This window comes from Camponotus vicinus, unplaced genomic scaffold (genome assembly GCF_025532165.1).
Source record: "Camponotus vicinus isolate PSW18456_S1 unplaced genomic scaffold, iyCamVici1.0 SCAF_10, whole genome shotgun sequence".
NCBI classification, from domain to species: Eukaryota; Metazoa; Arthropoda; class Insecta; order Hymenoptera; family Formicidae; genus Camponotus; species Camponotus vicinus.
Window position 1 is genome coordinate 6,713,865 of NW_028141946.1, and position 17,300 is coordinate 6,731,164.

The 17,300-nt window shown below is 29.8% G+C and overlaps 2 protein-coding genes across 3 annotated transcripts; one reads left to right on the top strand and one right to left on the bottom strand.

Moving 5' to 3' along the window:
- Nucleotides 1-336: 336 nt before the first annotated feature.
- LOC145960921 (small ribosomal subunit protein eS19) lies at nt 337-1,955 on the bottom strand. 2 transcript variants are annotated; one of them, XM_083080651.1, is made up of 3 exons: nt 1,803-1,955; nt 1,089-1,159; nt 337-847 (listed from the first exon to the last, which is right to left on the bottom strand). In XM_083080651.1, the coding sequence occupies exons 2-3, from the start codon at nt 1,157-1,159 to the stop codon at nt 457-459; spliced, it is 462 nt and encodes a 153-aa protein (XP_082936777.1). In that variant the 5' UTR covers nt 1,803-1,955; the 3' UTR covers nt 337-456. The 2 variants fall into 2 exon arrangements, with proteins under 2 accessions (XP_082936777.1, XP_082936776.1); XM_083080650.1 differs by lacking the exon at nt 1,803-1,955 and adding an exon at nt 1,387-1,779.
- Nucleotides 1,486-16,103, top strand: LOC145960920 (persulfide dioxygenase ETHE1, mitochondrial). Its single transcript, XM_083080648.1, has 6 exons — nt 1,486-1,922; nt 5,277-5,421; nt 8,157-8,342; nt 11,731-11,819; nt 13,997-14,207; nt 15,589-16,103. Exons 1-6 carry the CDS (start codon nt 1,791-1,793, stop codon nt 15,651-15,653), a joined length of 828 nt encoding a protein of 275 aa, XP_082936774.1. The 5' UTR covers nt 1,486-1,790; the 3' UTR covers nt 15,654-16,103.
- Nucleotides 16,104-17,300: the final 1,197 nt, after the last annotated feature.

The following is a 17,300-nucleotide window of genomic DNA, read 5'->3' on the forward strand; positions in this document are numbered from 1 at the left end:
TGGTCGTAAGAAAGAAATGAAATTAATATATTATATATTATTAATATTAGATTTATATATGTTAATATATATAAATATTATATATATATAAAATATATTAAAAAATACATTTATATGAAAATATTTTTAGATATTTTCAAGCCAGTCAATAATTAGATCTTTCACAGACATTTTTGCAATAAAAGTTTTTTACATAATTTAGATAAAATTATTAGGTTTTTTACATAATTTAGATAAAATTATTTTCAAGTGTATACATACATCAAATTAGTGGAAATAAACAAGATTACAGTAATTCATTTGATTCAATAAAAAATCTGATAATAAAAATATAAATTTGATTATAACAATAAAATTATATTATACTGTTAAATAGAACTCAAAAAGCAGAGTTTTCAAAGGTTTATACATGTGTTTTTTTATAAAAATTTTATTATAGAAACATGAAATTATATATTAAAGTACAGTGTCTTGAAGCTTAAGCTGTTTTTTGCTTTTAGCTTTAACCTGTGCAGCTATTCGATCCAAATCCCTGCGTCCTTGACTAGTTAATTTACGTCCGCCAAGAGGTGCCTTTTCAATTAACTTTAACTGCTCTAAGCTTTGAAGGGCCTTGCGCGCAACACTACCCGCTGATCGACAAAAGTGGCTGGGATGAGTACCGTTGCGTTTGCGTCCACCAAAGATCTTTGTAACAGCACCGACTCCAATAGGACTACGAATATAAATGTGACGCACCAGGGCTGCGCATCTGATATAATACCAATCGGGATCATAGGGAGCTAGTTCCTTGAATTTGGCTGTTTTCACAATGTCCACCCATTCTGGCACACGCATTTTGCCAGTCCTATAACAAAATATGACATAGAATTAGAAAATATTTTTAAACAGTAAATTATATGTAAATTATATTTATGTATTATCATGAGTAGTATTGAACGAGAACTTTTAACTGTATATTTTTAAACTATATATTTCAAGGAATATATATATATATAATAAATGATATTAATAATGATATTAGTATATTTTAAACATAAGATGTGTAATGTTGTTTAGATTAGGTTCGAGCTATATTTGTTACTCACTTTTTGAGAAAGGCTGCAAAGGCCTTTACAAATTTTTGCTGATCCACGTCTTTTAAAGTTACAGATGGCATCTGTGGAAAGAAAATTTGATTTATAAAAAATAAAATAATCAATGTAAAATGACAGGTGTAACATAAATGAATGAATTTAAGCGATGCTCCAAACATTCTAGGTTTGACATTTCGACCGGTAAAAGTCCGACAAGTCATTAAACCGATTGCACACATTTCTATGTTAATTTTCTGTTTCGTTAACTAAAAACAGTTTAATTTGGCAGAAAACTGTCACTACAACACACCTTCGTAAGAGGACGTTAACCGGAAAGAGCATAACCTCGCAGAATGGCTAGGATTATTCAATCTCTCAAGATGGGCAACCTTTATCCCAAAATGACACGACTGACGACTAGCGTATTGTTCAATGACAGCTACGTCATTCCCAGCAAAGTTCGTTTATAAATGAATTTTTAATTCGACAATCAGTCATTAATGCATTGTGACGCGACAAACAGCTGTGCTTTAAAAAAGAGGTTACGCAGCCTTTTGTAGAAAATATCTTTATCTTCTGTACATATTGCATAGTGTTGCTCAACAGATACGATACGCGAATGAGTTGTCATCGTCATCGGTCATGTTCAGATCTATCGTGGGATTCGCGAGACGAATCAGTGCGCGGCGACACGTAACGACGTTTGTTTAAAGAATGATTCGTAACCTCCGTCGAGTGTTGACTTCGTCGATAGTCGCGCCGAGAATTGGAACGCGCACGAATCACACCATGGCCGACGTTCTGATGGAGCGGGTGCCCTTCTCAAGGGATTTTCTGTTTCGCCAGGTAATTCGCGCGATCTACGCATGTGTGTCAGCTGTATCTGTCATCTTACGGACGGTACCTGGCACTCGCAATCCGGCGACAATAAACGCTTTCCGCTTACCGGAAATAAGTTGGCGCTGGAATTTTTTAACGAACAATTGCTCCAGCGATTGCTCCTAAATTGCTCAATCAAAATCAACAATTGCTTCCCTTTTACGATTCATATTTTCTTGCAATATTTATATGAAATGTTAAATTTATCATTTTTATTGAGAAACATATTTTCTCTCTGCAACTATGTCTGACATAAAACGATTGCTGCTATAATTGTTCAATTATTACTTTAGTAAGATTTAGTGAATTGTTCAAATTAAAAATTAATAAATTAATCATTTTATAAGCGATGACGTCACCTATCGGTCGCTGTTAGAATAACAGAGCAGTCAATGGCGGGAATATACAAACGTAATGTAAATTAATAGAGCAAACGAAGACCAATTATTCTGCCAAAAAAAAAAAACAATAGAAAATGTTAGTCAAACTCTTTGATATAAAGTCATAAACAATAGAGATTCTATTGTTTTTTTAATATTATGTTTGAATATTCCCACCGTTGACTGAACCATGCAAGTTCCAATAGATGGCCGGTAGGTGATGATATCATCACTTATAATAATGATTAATTTATTAATTTTCATTTAAAAACGCAATAAATCATTAAATTAAATCATTAAACTTAATAAATCATTAATGATGAAACTATGAGCAATTAAGAGAGAGAGAGGGGGAGGAGAGGGAGAGAGAACTATTAGAAATATATTTCCCAATAAAAATTAAATTTTACATTTTTTTTATAAATAAAGTCTTAAAAAAAATATTAATTTTAATATCGAACGAGAGCAATCGTTGATTCTGATGGCAATTAAGGAGAAATCATTTGAGCTATTCATTAAACAATTTGAATTTCCAACGCCAACTTATTTCCGATTTTCAATTTAGCCAAATCGACTTTAGTGTCACTTGGATCAAATTTTGATTAATTTGATCGTTAATTAATGAGAGGAATTATCGACAGCACTATTTTTATCATAATTTTATTCATCATTCTATGTTCTATTCTAAGTTAATCGATAACTAAGTTCATCGTGGTTCGCTCAACAGATAGTGGATAGATATATTCTATAGGAATACAGAATTGTATCGATACGTATATATCTTATAGATGGAAAACACTTAATGGGGGACTGGTTACATTTTTTTACATTTTGTGTAATATATGCTAAAGATTGTGGAAAAAATTGCCAAATTAAAAATCAAAATCTTTCCGCCTGACTCCAAAGTTATTATAACTATTTTTTTGCTTAATTTTACATATTTTCAAATTATTATATCGAAATAGTTTAAAAAGTATAAATCGATATATAATTATATAGAATATTTTAATACATAATACATAATAATATTTTTCACATCTTTGTATACTCAAGATATTGAAATAGAAGGAGAAAATAAAATATTTGAACAATATCATAAGAGAGCGAGATGAACAGATATAAAGTACAAATATAAATATTTCTTTTAGTTGTATTTTCTCTTACATATTTACTGTATTTCAAATAAAATTTATGTAAATTCAATATTTCGAAAAAGAGAAGAGATATTCTATGAAAAAAATGCAACTAAAAAGATCATATCTAATTTCTGTTCTTTATAGCTGTATAAACAAAACAGATAGTTTTATGTTCTATGTAAAACAAAACAGTACAGAATTTCGAACAAGATAAAGAGGGAAAAGAAAGAATTGTAGGTAAATGTGTATATGTATGCATTTTTTCAAATTAAGCAGAACATACTGAATATTAAATTAAAACATTTATTATGATTTTAATGTAAAATTTACGTATGATATTTTAGGTTAATTAAATATTTCAAAAACGAGTTTTTTTACACATGGATGCAAATTTGAAATAAATAGTCTCCTAACGAAAATATTGAGAGACATCATTAATTATACATGTTTCTGAAATATTTGTACATACAACAAACAAATTTATTTTGGTCAATTAGATGAAGTTATATTCATTTTTCAACGTTGATTTTATATATGATTTTGATGATGATTTGACGATGATTTTAAATCTGTATTGTTTTTGTTATACATATCTGTATTGGTTAATTTTTTAATGGATACGTTGATACAATTTTTTCCATTTAATTATAGCAAATATTTGAAAATAGCTTGAACGAAAATTTGATTTATCGACCAAAAGATAATTGGTATCGGATTCATCTTGAGATATGAAAAGTAAAACAGTTACTATTATTTTGATATTTACTGTTTTAATTTACAGCACAACAAAGTTATATATATTTTAACAAAATGTAACATAAGGTAATAAGTTATAACGTATAATGCTATTTATTTGGAAATTGTCGAATAAAATTAATACTTGTTTCGACTAAATGTCTACAAATGTATATTGATTTAACAAAGAAATAATTTTGTGACAAAAATAATATTATATTACGTTTTCGTTGTTTATACGGATTTATGTGTAAAGCGAGTTTTATTTTTACCTAGAATGGTGTACGGGAATGTAAATGAAATATTTCAATAAAAAAAGAGAAATATTATACATTTGAATTATTTCAGAAAACATTTGCTATTAACAGGATTAGTGAACATGGCACATTAATATTGGACAAGATAAAAAAAATATTTTATATTTTGTGATAATGGTTTCGGGCAACCGCACATTTTCGAAAAGTTATATCTTTAATTATTATGTACGCACATGTTATATAGAGAATTAAGAGTCAGAAAAAACAAAATATATATAATAAGATCTAAAATATATTTTGCTAAACATTGTAAATGTGAAAAAACGCTCGTTATTATTAAATTATTATTATTTTGATCAACTTTTATTTAATGTGTTTAGAAATATAGAAAACATACTAGTAAATATAATTGAAAAGTATTACTCAGAAATTTTTTTATCTTCTTTGTATTTTTATTATCTTATTAACTCTATATTTTATATAACATATGATAAGAGATAAGAGATTAGTATTATCTCATTTTATTTTTTTGCATTTGTTTTTTGAATTAATTAATACATTATTGTATTGATTAATTATTTATATATATATATATATATATATATATATATATATATATATATATTTAATTTTATTTTTTCTACGTATTATTTATTATTAGTTATTTTTAATTTTATTTATAATAATACAATTATGACGATAAAATCAGAAAAGTGATATATTATAAACGACAACTTATTATTTACAATGTAATTTCGTTGCACATCCGCATTATAATGCTAAACAATAATAAATAATTTTTTAAATTTCCAGCTTTTCGATCCAATATCGAGCACATATACATATTTGCTAGCCGATATCAACGATAAGGAAGCAGTTTTAATCGATCCAGTCATCGAATGGGTTGAACGTGATAAAAATCTCATCGAAGAACTGGGATTAACATTAAAATACGCCCGTAAGTTGTTATCTAACATATTATTATCTCGCAAATAAATATTGCTCTTTGGGAAAATCGATATGAGAGAAACACGTCGAAAAATCACATTATTTTTCAAATTCATTCACATTCATAGTTTTCATTCAATATTATTTAATCAAGATTATATGTTTTTTAATTAGATTATCCATGCACGAAGTATATTTATATATTTTGAAAAAAACTTTGAATGTTTCAAAATACACGTTAAAATAACATATCAATTTATAGTAGCAATTTTTTAATTTTTGAAATTTAATTTGTACCGAATATAGAAACTGTTAAAGTAGATATATTGATTTTGCGTCAGTCATCTTTGCAAATGTAATTTTAGAGAAACATACTTAATTGAAATATATTAAAGTAATATATTTCTAATATTCTTATACGTACTTTCTCTCGAAAATTGAATTATATCATTTTTATTTGAGGAAATTAATTACTGAAGCGCGCCATTATTATCGCGATAAGATACCAGTTTTTTCCTAAGCTTATATATATATGCAATTTTAAAGACATTTAAATGTCAGATGTATTAAGTTTTGCATATTGCATTTATTTTTGCAACGTTTATAACTCGCAAAATACTAAACTGATATGTATTGACAACTGTCTCTCTTTTTATTTTTATAATATTATATCTGTTTTTAGAACTTTTTCAATTTCCTATGCTTTTCCAATTTCCTGTATTTTTAGGTCTCATTGAATTTGACACAACTTTGAAATTTGAACAAGTTGTTTAATAGTATCGACTAGATTATAATAATCTATAAAAATGAGATAGTTATAAAAATTATACTCTTTTATACACGCGATACTTGTAATAATAATTAGGAGGTATTTAACATTAATTATGCGAAATCGATTATATTCCAATATTACAAATATAACATTTTAAAATTTATTGACGTTCTCCATAAAATGCTTTAATCGATAATTAATTAATTATATACTTTACTTTATACGACAACAAAATATATTATCTTATTATCGTTACTCGTTCGTCGGAAATGTACTTGTCGGCAATTACACGATGCCACGTAATGTGATTTACGAGCCGAGCGCAGAATTATATTGCAAACTATCCTACTAACCGACCAATATTTGCCGAACTTCATAATGAATTGGCATGCAATCCCACCATGCTGCCTAAGGACGGTCGCGCATAGTTTTGCTATTGTTCCGGGGGTTAACACGGGGCCGTGGACCATAAACCCGGTTGAGAGTGTGTCCAGGTATATCGTTGAACTTTACCAATATCGATAAAGAACTTCGACTTTAGATTACGATCCGATTTTGCTTCATAATATTCGAAAATATCGCGTGATAAATGTATTATTTCATTGATCAATCGTGCTTATCGCGCATGAGGGCGAATCTGTATGGAAATTAATGAAGTTTAATTCTTAACTCTTTCTCAAAATACTTTGTGTTTGTCTAATGCAACATGCCTCTTTGAAATCGTATAATTATAGAAATATTTATTATTAAAAATAACAATGAAAAAAGGTACATAAATAAATTTTATCAAAACGTTATAAGAATCAAGGATAGATTGATAGCTATTATTGTAAAAATTTTTTTTATAATTATATTTTATTTTATATTATATTAATTATAATTTTTTATCATTATTTTAACTTTGAGAATATATATATGAAAATATGTATTATAAATATATACTATTAAAGCACAATATTAAAATTTAAGCATGTATTATGACTTTTATTTAAAGATGTACACAATGTTTTTTTCTTTATTTAACATTAATTTTTAATTATTATTAATTATACAGATTCCCTCTCTCTTTTTCTCTCTCTTTCTTTCTCTTTCTCCGAAAAATCAATAATCAACGTTTTTGTTTCGCGAAAGATATTAATCCTTTTCAGTCGAAATTTGTATCCTCAATGGCAAGAACTTTCGATTCGATAAAAAGGAACAGAATACAGTATCGTATATCAGGGTAAATAGAATTAGCATTACTTATTGTGTTATCAAACCGCGAAGTAGTTTTTGCGAGGAATCTCTTTGGCCAAGTGGAACATATGCACTTGTTTATGCGAAGCTCTGCATATGCCAATTCTGTTCCGAACAAACGAACATTTCCATAAAGCATCTCTCTCTGTTTTCCAATAATGCATACACTATTAATACCATTCAACTTTCGTAAAACTATGCGAATTATTCGTAATTCAACTGTGGAAAGAGCAGAATAACTAATTTATTAAATAGATTTAACATAATATAATTATTCTCTATTTACACGTTTGTATAGATATTTAAAAGAATAAAATATTCCGAAGTTCTTTCGACATGAGTTTAGAATTTTTGATCAATATCAGAGCATCATAAGCTTTTAAACAAGGTCGATATTAAATATCTAAAAATTAATTTTATAATTAATTAATTAATTGAATTAATAAATTTACATTTATATCAAGGTATATATGTTTTTTTTTTATTTTCTATGTTATATAATTTTCTATGTCGTCGTATATATACGTGTGTGTATATGTGTGTTGAGCTAGCATATCATGAGCTATTTTTCTTATTGAAAAGCATGTTCGTCGGTTCTGGGATGTTCCGTAGAGCATTACGGAAGCATGATACAGCGGCATGATCTCGGGCGAGCTCGGCAATGCTTATCGATTATGCATTTACCGGTAACAATGACTAGCATTTTTGCTCCACGGCAATCTTTCTCGCTGTTACAGTCAACACGCACGTGCACGCAGATCATATCACCGGGTCGGGTCGACTGAAGTCGCTGTTGCCTGATTGCAGATCCATGATATCACGCAGAAGCGGTGCCGAGGCGGACGTACTCCTGGAGCCATACGATCATGTCGAATTCGGCAGATATCAATTGAAAGTGCTGCCCACCCCAGGTCACACCGAAGGTGAGATTCTCCTTTTTAAATCAACTAATTTACCATATATAGATTTTAAAAACTTATACAGGATATCCGGCGATCTTATAACATTGACAATTTTAGAATAAATATATACTAAATATATATTTAGATATTTACTAAAATAACATAATGTGAAAATTTGATTGCAATCTAAGTTTACAAGAATCGATAATTTTTATCATATTTATCTTTATTATATTTTTTAATGGTTATAATGCTTCTAGCTGTTTATTTAATATCTTAAGTACAAGTGATATTTTAAGTATTTCGCAGGACATCTTGTATACAGTTTTATTTTGCAACTTATTAATCTAGATGGAAGATATGTATATATCGAAAATAACTTGCAAAAACGATAATTACTATTATATTATCGAAGAAATATATAATATAACGTGCGATGTTTCTTGTCAGAAAGATTGCGATAGTAGTTTCTGTTTTTTATTTATTTATTTTTGGGTAGTAAAATATACTATTGCCCATTTAGCATTTTACCATCGCCTATGTGTCAGCTACATGGTGTGGTAAAACAGCGCTGCTCTATAAAGGGCTAAGTGCATAGTGTATCATATTTGATACATATGTGGATTTTCAGCATTTTCTCGACATGTTCTGTGAGCTATTTCGCGTTACGATAAACATACATGATATACGTTGTTGTCTCGTCGAGTCTAAATGAAAAATGAATATGTATTTTTTTTCTCTGTTTCTCTTTTTTATCTTTTCCATTTTTTAAAATTACTTCATATTCTTTGATATATCTTTTAAACAATAGGTGTTTTTGAGCTCTAGCTTAATGCTTAAAAAGAAGCTCTATATTTATTAAAAATATCTATTATTTTTTAATCTTTTCCTTTCAATGATTCACTGTACATGTATTTTATATTATATATTTTGATACTGTATATATTATATTTCGTGTACTTTTCACATTATACATATTTCATATTTTACGACTTCGTAATTTATTTAATAATCTAGTTTAATCAATTCTTAATACATTCGCGTGATAATACAGAATATAATTTTCGAGTGACGCAAACATCTCGAAATTACAACAGATAAGTTACAGATAAATTCATAATTCTATCGGGTTGCATTTCTTGCGCGATCAATCGCGTTCATCTGGTCTATTATTTTATTAATTGAGATGCCGAGAAAAGTGGTGAAATACTTTCTTGTGAAAATGGTGAGAGGCGGCGCTATTTTATACGTGGATTGAAAAGATCAAGGATATAATGCGCGTCTTTCTCGAATACAGAAGATGAAGTTAAAAACTTAAGCATTTAAAAATATGACGTAAATTCAATAATTTCTAACATGAAATAAGGATATTTAATACAAACGCAAAGAAAAGAGGACAGAAATATGAAAAATATTTATGATTACGATTTTAATTCGAGTTGTAAAAAGCTGATATTAAATATTTATGTAAAAATTTATATTATTATTGTAATTTTAATATTTTATTATATTATTCTTTTATCTTATTTTTATGTGAAAGCATATATATACTAACGACATAAAAATACAATTTTTCCAGACTTTTCAGACATTTAACATATTTTTTTCAAGATTAAAATTTGATCTCAGTGCTTTAATTATGTCTAATCTGTCCTTCATATGCTTATCTCTTTTTTTCATAATCTTTTCATGTTCAGAACAAAATGTATTACGTCGCATTCTGAATTTCACATATGTGTTGTATATAAAATATAGTATTCCTAGATTAACTTGAGAGAGAGAGAGAGAGAGAGAGAGAGAGAGAGAGAGAGAGAGAGAGAGAGAGAGTTCTTCTTTATTCGGAAAATATTATAGATGCAATATTTTTGTAGCTTTTTAACTTGCATATTCGTAGCTACTTTAATATCTTTTCTTATAATTAAGAAAGTATTCTCGCTCAAGCCGAGATGATCTTATTCACCGGATGTCCTAGAACTTACTGCTCCTATCGGAAATTATATATTTCCTGATTAACTTAAAGTTCATTTCTCTTTAACAAAAAATTAATAGAATATTATTTTACTCCCGGTAATTGTTTTAATATATTCAACTTAAGCGTCTCGTAATTAATCTAAAAATTTAATAGTTTAAAGTAATTATTCTTGAAATTGTTAAATTGAATTATACTTGAAATTCACCAAACTTATTGTGAAATAAAAAATAATTTTTTATTATATTTATATTATTTCGATTTTAAGACAAACTTGCGAAACTGTTTTTGAATTTATCTCTAATTGGTTAATAAATTCATTTTTTGGCAACAAATAGCCTTTTTTTGAAGTTTGATTTTTAACATTTTCGGTAATTTTGGGGTACTTTTATATTTATACATGTGTATATTGCTATGCTATCGGAACTTACACGATGGAATGGGCCAAAAAAAAGAGGGTTCTTATTGATCGTGCCAGATTTGCTACTCGTCGTGACTGACTCAATCGTTTGTCCAAAGGAAATCCTAAAGGCGCCTAAGCTATCTCGATATCGTATCTGCTCGATAGACTCAATTTTTCGTGCTGAGCACACGAATGGTATACATTAAACATCTATAAGTTAAATATACCAGCTTCATCCCCTACACTAAAAAAGTAAAGCTCATACGATGTGAATTTTTATACACTAAATTCTTAGATATTTCAATTTCTTTTGCAATATAAATGGGCCGCATTTATTGTACGCATTTAATGTACGAGAAAAGAAAATCAACAAATATTTGGTAAACTAAATATTTATATGAAGAACGTAAATAATTCCGATACACGCAGAATGTTTCAAAAACCTTTTCAACAATTTATAAATTTAAAATCGCTGAGTAATTTTTTATATTATTATTTTTGATTAAAATATCGGAACGTTTATTATTTTGGAATTGTGTCATTAAAAAAAACAAAACGAATCACAAACAATCTTTTACCATAAAATAGATATTACATTATATTTATTATAAAATTATCGCAATGACGAATATTAATTTAATCTTTAGTTAAATCTATTAAAGAAATGGCTATTGTACGTAATTTTATCATTGGAAACTCATTTATGCAATCATATCTCATTTTACCTCAATTCTCTAGGTACAAATCATAATTTCTATGTTATAGGGTAGCTATTCATCTCATTCAACATTTTTCAAACGAGTGTAATATATCTGTTCGCAATTCCCTTCTTTTCTTTTTTTTTTTGCCAACGCAATATCGCAAATAGGATGAACGAGCTGACGAACGAGAACTCAATTTATCGTGCCGACCGATTACGAAGCGAATCGCCGCGAAAAGATAGATATTCCGTTCAAAAAACGACGCGATGCTTGCCGGATGGTGGTCGTGTGAAGTGAAGCACGATATCGTAAATATTCCATATGATACTTGTGCAGGTTGCGTCACGTACGTTTGCGATGAGCAGGCAATCGCGTTTACGGGTGATGCACTCTTGATACGAGGATGTGGCAGAACTGATTTTCAGGTAAGCCTGACCGAAAAATCCGCCAGAAAAGTCGCGTATCTTTGCGAACACATGGAATTATCGCACGTTCCATAGCATGAATATCCACCTTTAAACCGCGTGTAAATCATATTTCTGTTTTTGAAAAATTTACGATAATATTTGATGTAAAAAATACAGTTACATTATTATAGTATTCTTCTACGATCATAAAAAAGCAAAAAACAAAAGAAGAATCTAAATTTTTATATTATATTCTGTGTATAAAACAGATTTTTATATATTTTCCTAAAATGTTTTTTAATCTATCATTACTTTAAGTACCAATTTCATTTCACAGTGGTTTGTCGCGAAATCTAATCATAAATAGAAAATAATCAGCAAATGAAACTTGCAGTTTGGTGGCTATGTTAGCGTTAAACGTGCGATGAAAATAGCTCTAAAGTTTCCCCGTAAAGTTGAAATTCACCCTTTCCTGCAGAGAATATGCAATCTCTTGCATGTTAATATTATATGCATGTTCTTATTCTGCTTGCAACTTTTAATCAGCGACACTTTAACTAAGATGTGACAAATGCAGAGTATGCTGAAATTATCGCAATTTTTCGCATTCTTTAATTAATTTAGAAGCAAATCTTTTTTTTCGACAAAAATAAAAATAATATGATTCTACTTTTTATTTACAAATTTTATTTTAACTAAATATTTCTTTTTTGCTTGATTTAAGGCTTGTTAAGATTTTATTTATTTTTAATGAATTTTAATATTGTAATTTAAAAAATTGGAAAAAATGTGCAATTTTTCTTTCTCTTTCTCAAAATATTTCAAAGAAATTAACTATGAAATTTGTCAAAAGAATTGATATATGAAAAAATGTGATAATTTTTGACAAACTGTATAAACGATAGATTGTACGTGACTCGTAAAGCTTTTTTCCAAATCTGCACTCATGAATTTATTAGTTTACGCATTAATTCCTATCGACAAGTTACTACTGCATCTCTTTCAACAAATCATTGTCGCTTAATCAAAACGAACGCTTTCTTTTTTAACCGGAAATATCGTTCGCGATTTGTCGCCGATATAATTGTCGGATGTCGATAAATGGCGTTTATTTTGTACGTCATAACTAATCGACGATCGATGCCGACCTGGAACAGACACGGACGTCGCGGCAGCATCCTGAATTCTCGTTGAAACGTCGATGGCCGCGCGCAATAACATTTTCTCTCCCGCATGTAGCACAAGTAAACGTCGATATATCAACCGGAATATGAAAGACTTCTTTTCCGCAACTCGCGTGTGATGAATAGCCGTCCGTCATCGTGTTCGACCGCATGCCGGTCGTGCATTTTATAAACGTGCCTTCTCCTTGAAGCTCGATTAAACGATCTTTTAACATAGGAGAAGCGAGGGAAATTATTTTCGCCCAATATGACATATTTCAAATTAGAGTCATTTCGTTTCATTGCTTGACAGTGACTTAATACACAGAGAAAAATATCATTCTACTGCCAAGAAAAGCGATTACTCGGTTTATTTTTCTTTTTTTAAGTAATAGTTTTCTTCAACAAAGAATATATTCTTGATAATAGTTTTAAAATATACTCATCACAAGTGTTAGAAAATCTCATTATCATGTACTCAAAAAAAGAATTTATTTTCTCTTCAAGAATATTGTAAAGTTGTATAAAAAAAAAAAATCATAATTACTTTACGTAGCTCTATGTAGTAAGCAAACCAAATTTTTGTTTTAATTTAATATTCTTGATTAAAATACTGCACTTACTAAAATTCAGAATATATTCAATTAAATTTAATGCTTGTGGTGAACTTATGATATATTTGCGAATATACAAATATACTTATGATATACTTAAAATAAATAATATTTACTTGAATACAGTATACATTTTTCTGTGTGTAGAAATCGAGATTAATTTAGTCTCTGTCAGTTCTAATTTTATAAGTATATGAAAATGATTCGTTTCAAATTTATCGAGGTCAACGGTCCAGAAACATCTTAATTTCGATTAAATTAATTTAAAACACCACGTACATATTATTTTAATTTATTTATTGATTATGTTTGATCATATACATTTCACTTCCGATCATCATCGTGTACAGTTTCACAAGTAGTCTTCTGACATATTGTAATTGCCATCCGTTCGAAATGCTTCACCATCTGCGCGCAGGGCGGATCCGCTAAGATCCTGTACAAATCTGTTCACGAGAAGATATTGAGTTTGCCGGAATATTATCGACTGTATCCGGCGCACGATTACAACGGCAGAACCGTCACCACCGTAGCCGAGGAGAAGGCTTTCAATCCCAGACTATCCAAATCGCTCGAGGAGTTCGTCAACATTATGAATAATCTGAATCTTCCTTACCCCAAGATGATTGGTAAGTTTTTTTTTTTATATAGAAAGAATCTTCTTCTTTACGTCTTACTAATATTTATATTTTATTACCATAATTATTAATATAAAATTCATGTAAAAAAAATTTGGTGGTATATTAATATAAAAGCTAAATTTGTTAATTCAGCCTCTTTCCTCTTTTTATTTAAACGTGCATCATAAATTTTTTTGGAATATGTTTCATTTAAAATTTTGAGCACCTAGATTCTCGTGGTATTATAAATTCTGTTAGTACAACGCTCTCGATAATAGTCGGAAATAATTAATGCACCAACAGAAGAGAGGATGGGAGGACTGTTGCACTATCTATGAGGCGTTATCAAAATGGTTCTCTCGCAGAAGCTCGGTTGCACAGATTCCGTTGGGATTTGCATTTTATTTTTGGAGTTGCTTTACTACTATCAGCTAATCAGCTGATAAGCTAATAGCTGTCTTTGGGATATTACGATGTAGATACATCTTAGATACACTCCGTGAAATGAACGCTGAATCGGTGAGAAAATAGCGTCGATCGTGCAGGCGGAGCGCTCGATCACGTAACTTTTTACGAGTGAAAAGTGAAAACTCTCGAATTCCGCACAAATTTGCGGAAACAGTGTAACTTTTTCCGGCACGAAACGATGGGATATGATTGGATAAGATGTGAAGCGACGCAGAGCAACAAATTGAAAAAGTTCCTTGACAATTATGTGATTGACGTAGAGAATTCAATGATAAGAATTTTTAATAAAATAAGTAAAATAAAAAAGATTTTAAAAAATAATCTCTTTCTTTGTGAACGTATGAATTTCGAATGTTCAATATTAGGAATTGATTTCAAGATATTAAACTTTTTAAAGTTATTTTTTATTTCAATTTCTTTATTTATGACGCGATATTATCGAAAATCAAAGAAAGATTAACAAAAATGATTTCACAGAGAAAGGAATATTTTTGTAGCAACTATGTCGCTTTCGCATAAATCGTGGCGCGCCTAAATATTAGATGAGCAGAGACGCCGTTACATCTTGTCGGTGAAGCGAAAGGAGATCGATGAAATTGCATCCCATCGAATGTTAAATAAATAAGCCCTTTATCTCACTTGACAGCGTCTTGAGTCAAATTTAAAAAATTCTGTTAAAATAATAATATTTTAATAAAAGAGAAGAAATTGTTAAATTGTTAAATTGTTTATTTATTATTATTATTAATTGTTTAATTATAATAACGATGCACACAATGAATAATAGTATAATAAATTATACATATAACATACAATCACAATTATCAGTCGATTATAAATAGAACGAATAAAAGAAATGGAAACACTCTCATCGTGCCATTTTTGCAACAATGCGTTCAAATGTAATATAACGTTGTTTCAGATAAAGCTGTACCGTCCAACAAAGTTTGTGGCTTGTACGAGGTTGAAGAAGAAAAGAGCGAGTGAGAATCATCGACAGCATTCTAGTCAATGCAATAACACGTCAGTATTGTTTATTTGAATAATAATAGATCCGGTATATCTAATAACTAATATTTATACATCACGAATGGCATAATTATTCTTGATTTTTTAAAACTTTTATAGAGAGTGATATTATTAATGTTATATAAAGCGGTATTATTAATATTATATAAAGATTATATAATCAGACATTTTGTAAGTTTACAATATCTCGTAAACATTAACTTAATGTAAAACAATAGGCTTTAAAATATTATTATAACACATAATGATTTTTAATGTATAATTCACGTTGCTATATCGTTGAATTATTCTTCCACTTTGTGTGATGAGCTTGAAAAATTCAAGCTTGCTTGTTGGGAAATACAATGTTGAAAAGACATGAAATGATATTATCTTGAATAAAATAGTCAGTCGACAATTTGTCAGTAATTTATTGTGCAAAAGATTTTTTCACTAAGCTCGAAGCACTCGGTGTTAAAATATTCTATGCATTTAGTTAGCATTGTCATCCCCCTTCGACTGCGTCGCGTCGTCGCAGTTCTTCTTTCTCTCTCTCTTGAACTATTCAAGTTCTCCGTAACAACTCAATTTCGCGAATTACATCCGTCTTGAGTTATCACTTACTTTGTCGTACTCGACAATGCATTCGTGCAAATCGCGCAAACATCCTCTTTAACAATAGTTGTATTTTTTTATAATATATTTTATAATTTTCTATATTAATACTGACAGATTTTTTTCTAAAAAAGAGATTTTTAGATTCGTATATACAATTGAATATACACAACCTGCAATAATGGTTGTCAGATTTTATGCAATATAATTATTAGACTTTTTCAACATCATCTAAGATAAAAGCTATTATCTTGACATTTATTTAAATTGTTTCACCGTTTTAAGTCTTCAGCTTATCATTATCACTGCATGTAATCGCATGATCCATCGATAATATCTCAATTATATACACATAGAGCCGATACTCTCTCGGCTGCGATAATGCAGTTGTAATTAGGAAGATTCGCGAATCCATCATCTACTATGAGAGAGTCAAGAGGCTATTTGCAGATGCAGTTTGCGCGATGCTCCAATAATAACTTTCGGAACGAACAATCGAGAGATAAAGAGAAAGAGAGAGGGAAGGGATAAATACTTTTATTGCTACTTTTATTCGTAGAATAAACTCTCAAAGGATTAGAACAAGAGAGAAAAAGTAACATTGCGGGTGGGAAAGGGGGGAAGGACGCGTGAGAGGCAGAAAGAGCGGGAGGGAGAAAAAGAGAGACAGAGGGGCTCTTGTAATCGGGTTGTCGAAACGGGCTCCGTGCGCCTCGTCGAAACTCAGGGTGAAGAGACCCCCATGGTGTGGTGCTGGTTTCCTACTGCATAGCTGAGGGTTGAAATCGATACCGTTTCCAGGGTAACCGGTACGGTGCCCGACACACAGGCGAAGGCACACGGGCCAAGGCTACCTACTCATGCATTTTCATGTGCCCGCCGAAAAAGACCAAAAGACAGGAGGCATTGTTGGTACGGGACGGTCAGTTCGCGCGAGAATCGCGCGATCGAGTGACGAGAAATTCTCTGGTCTTAAAAAACTCAAAAAAATTCCGTTTCCTAGAGGCGTAT

Coding starts and splice junctions, on each gene's coding strand:
- LOC145960920 (XM_083080648.1), top strand. CDS start 1,791: ATGATTCGTAACCTCCGTCGAGTGTTGACTTCGTCGATAGTCGCGCCG. Junction 1,923..5,276: donor GGGATTTTCTGTTTCGCCAG/GTAATTCGCGCG, acceptor TTAAATTTCCAG/CTTTTCGATCCAATATCGAG. Junction 11,820..13,996: donor GTGGCAGAACTGATTTTCAG/GTAAGCCTGACC, acceptor ATCTGCGCGCAG/GGCGGATCCGCTAAGATCCT.
- LOC145960921 (XM_083080651.1), bottom strand. CDS start 1,159: ATGCCATCTGTAACTTTAAAAGACGTGGATCAGCAAAAATTTGTAAAG. Junction 848..1,088: donor TTTGCAGCCTTTCTCAAAAA/GTGAGTAACAAA, acceptor ATTTTGTTATAG/GACTGGCAAAATGCGTGTGC.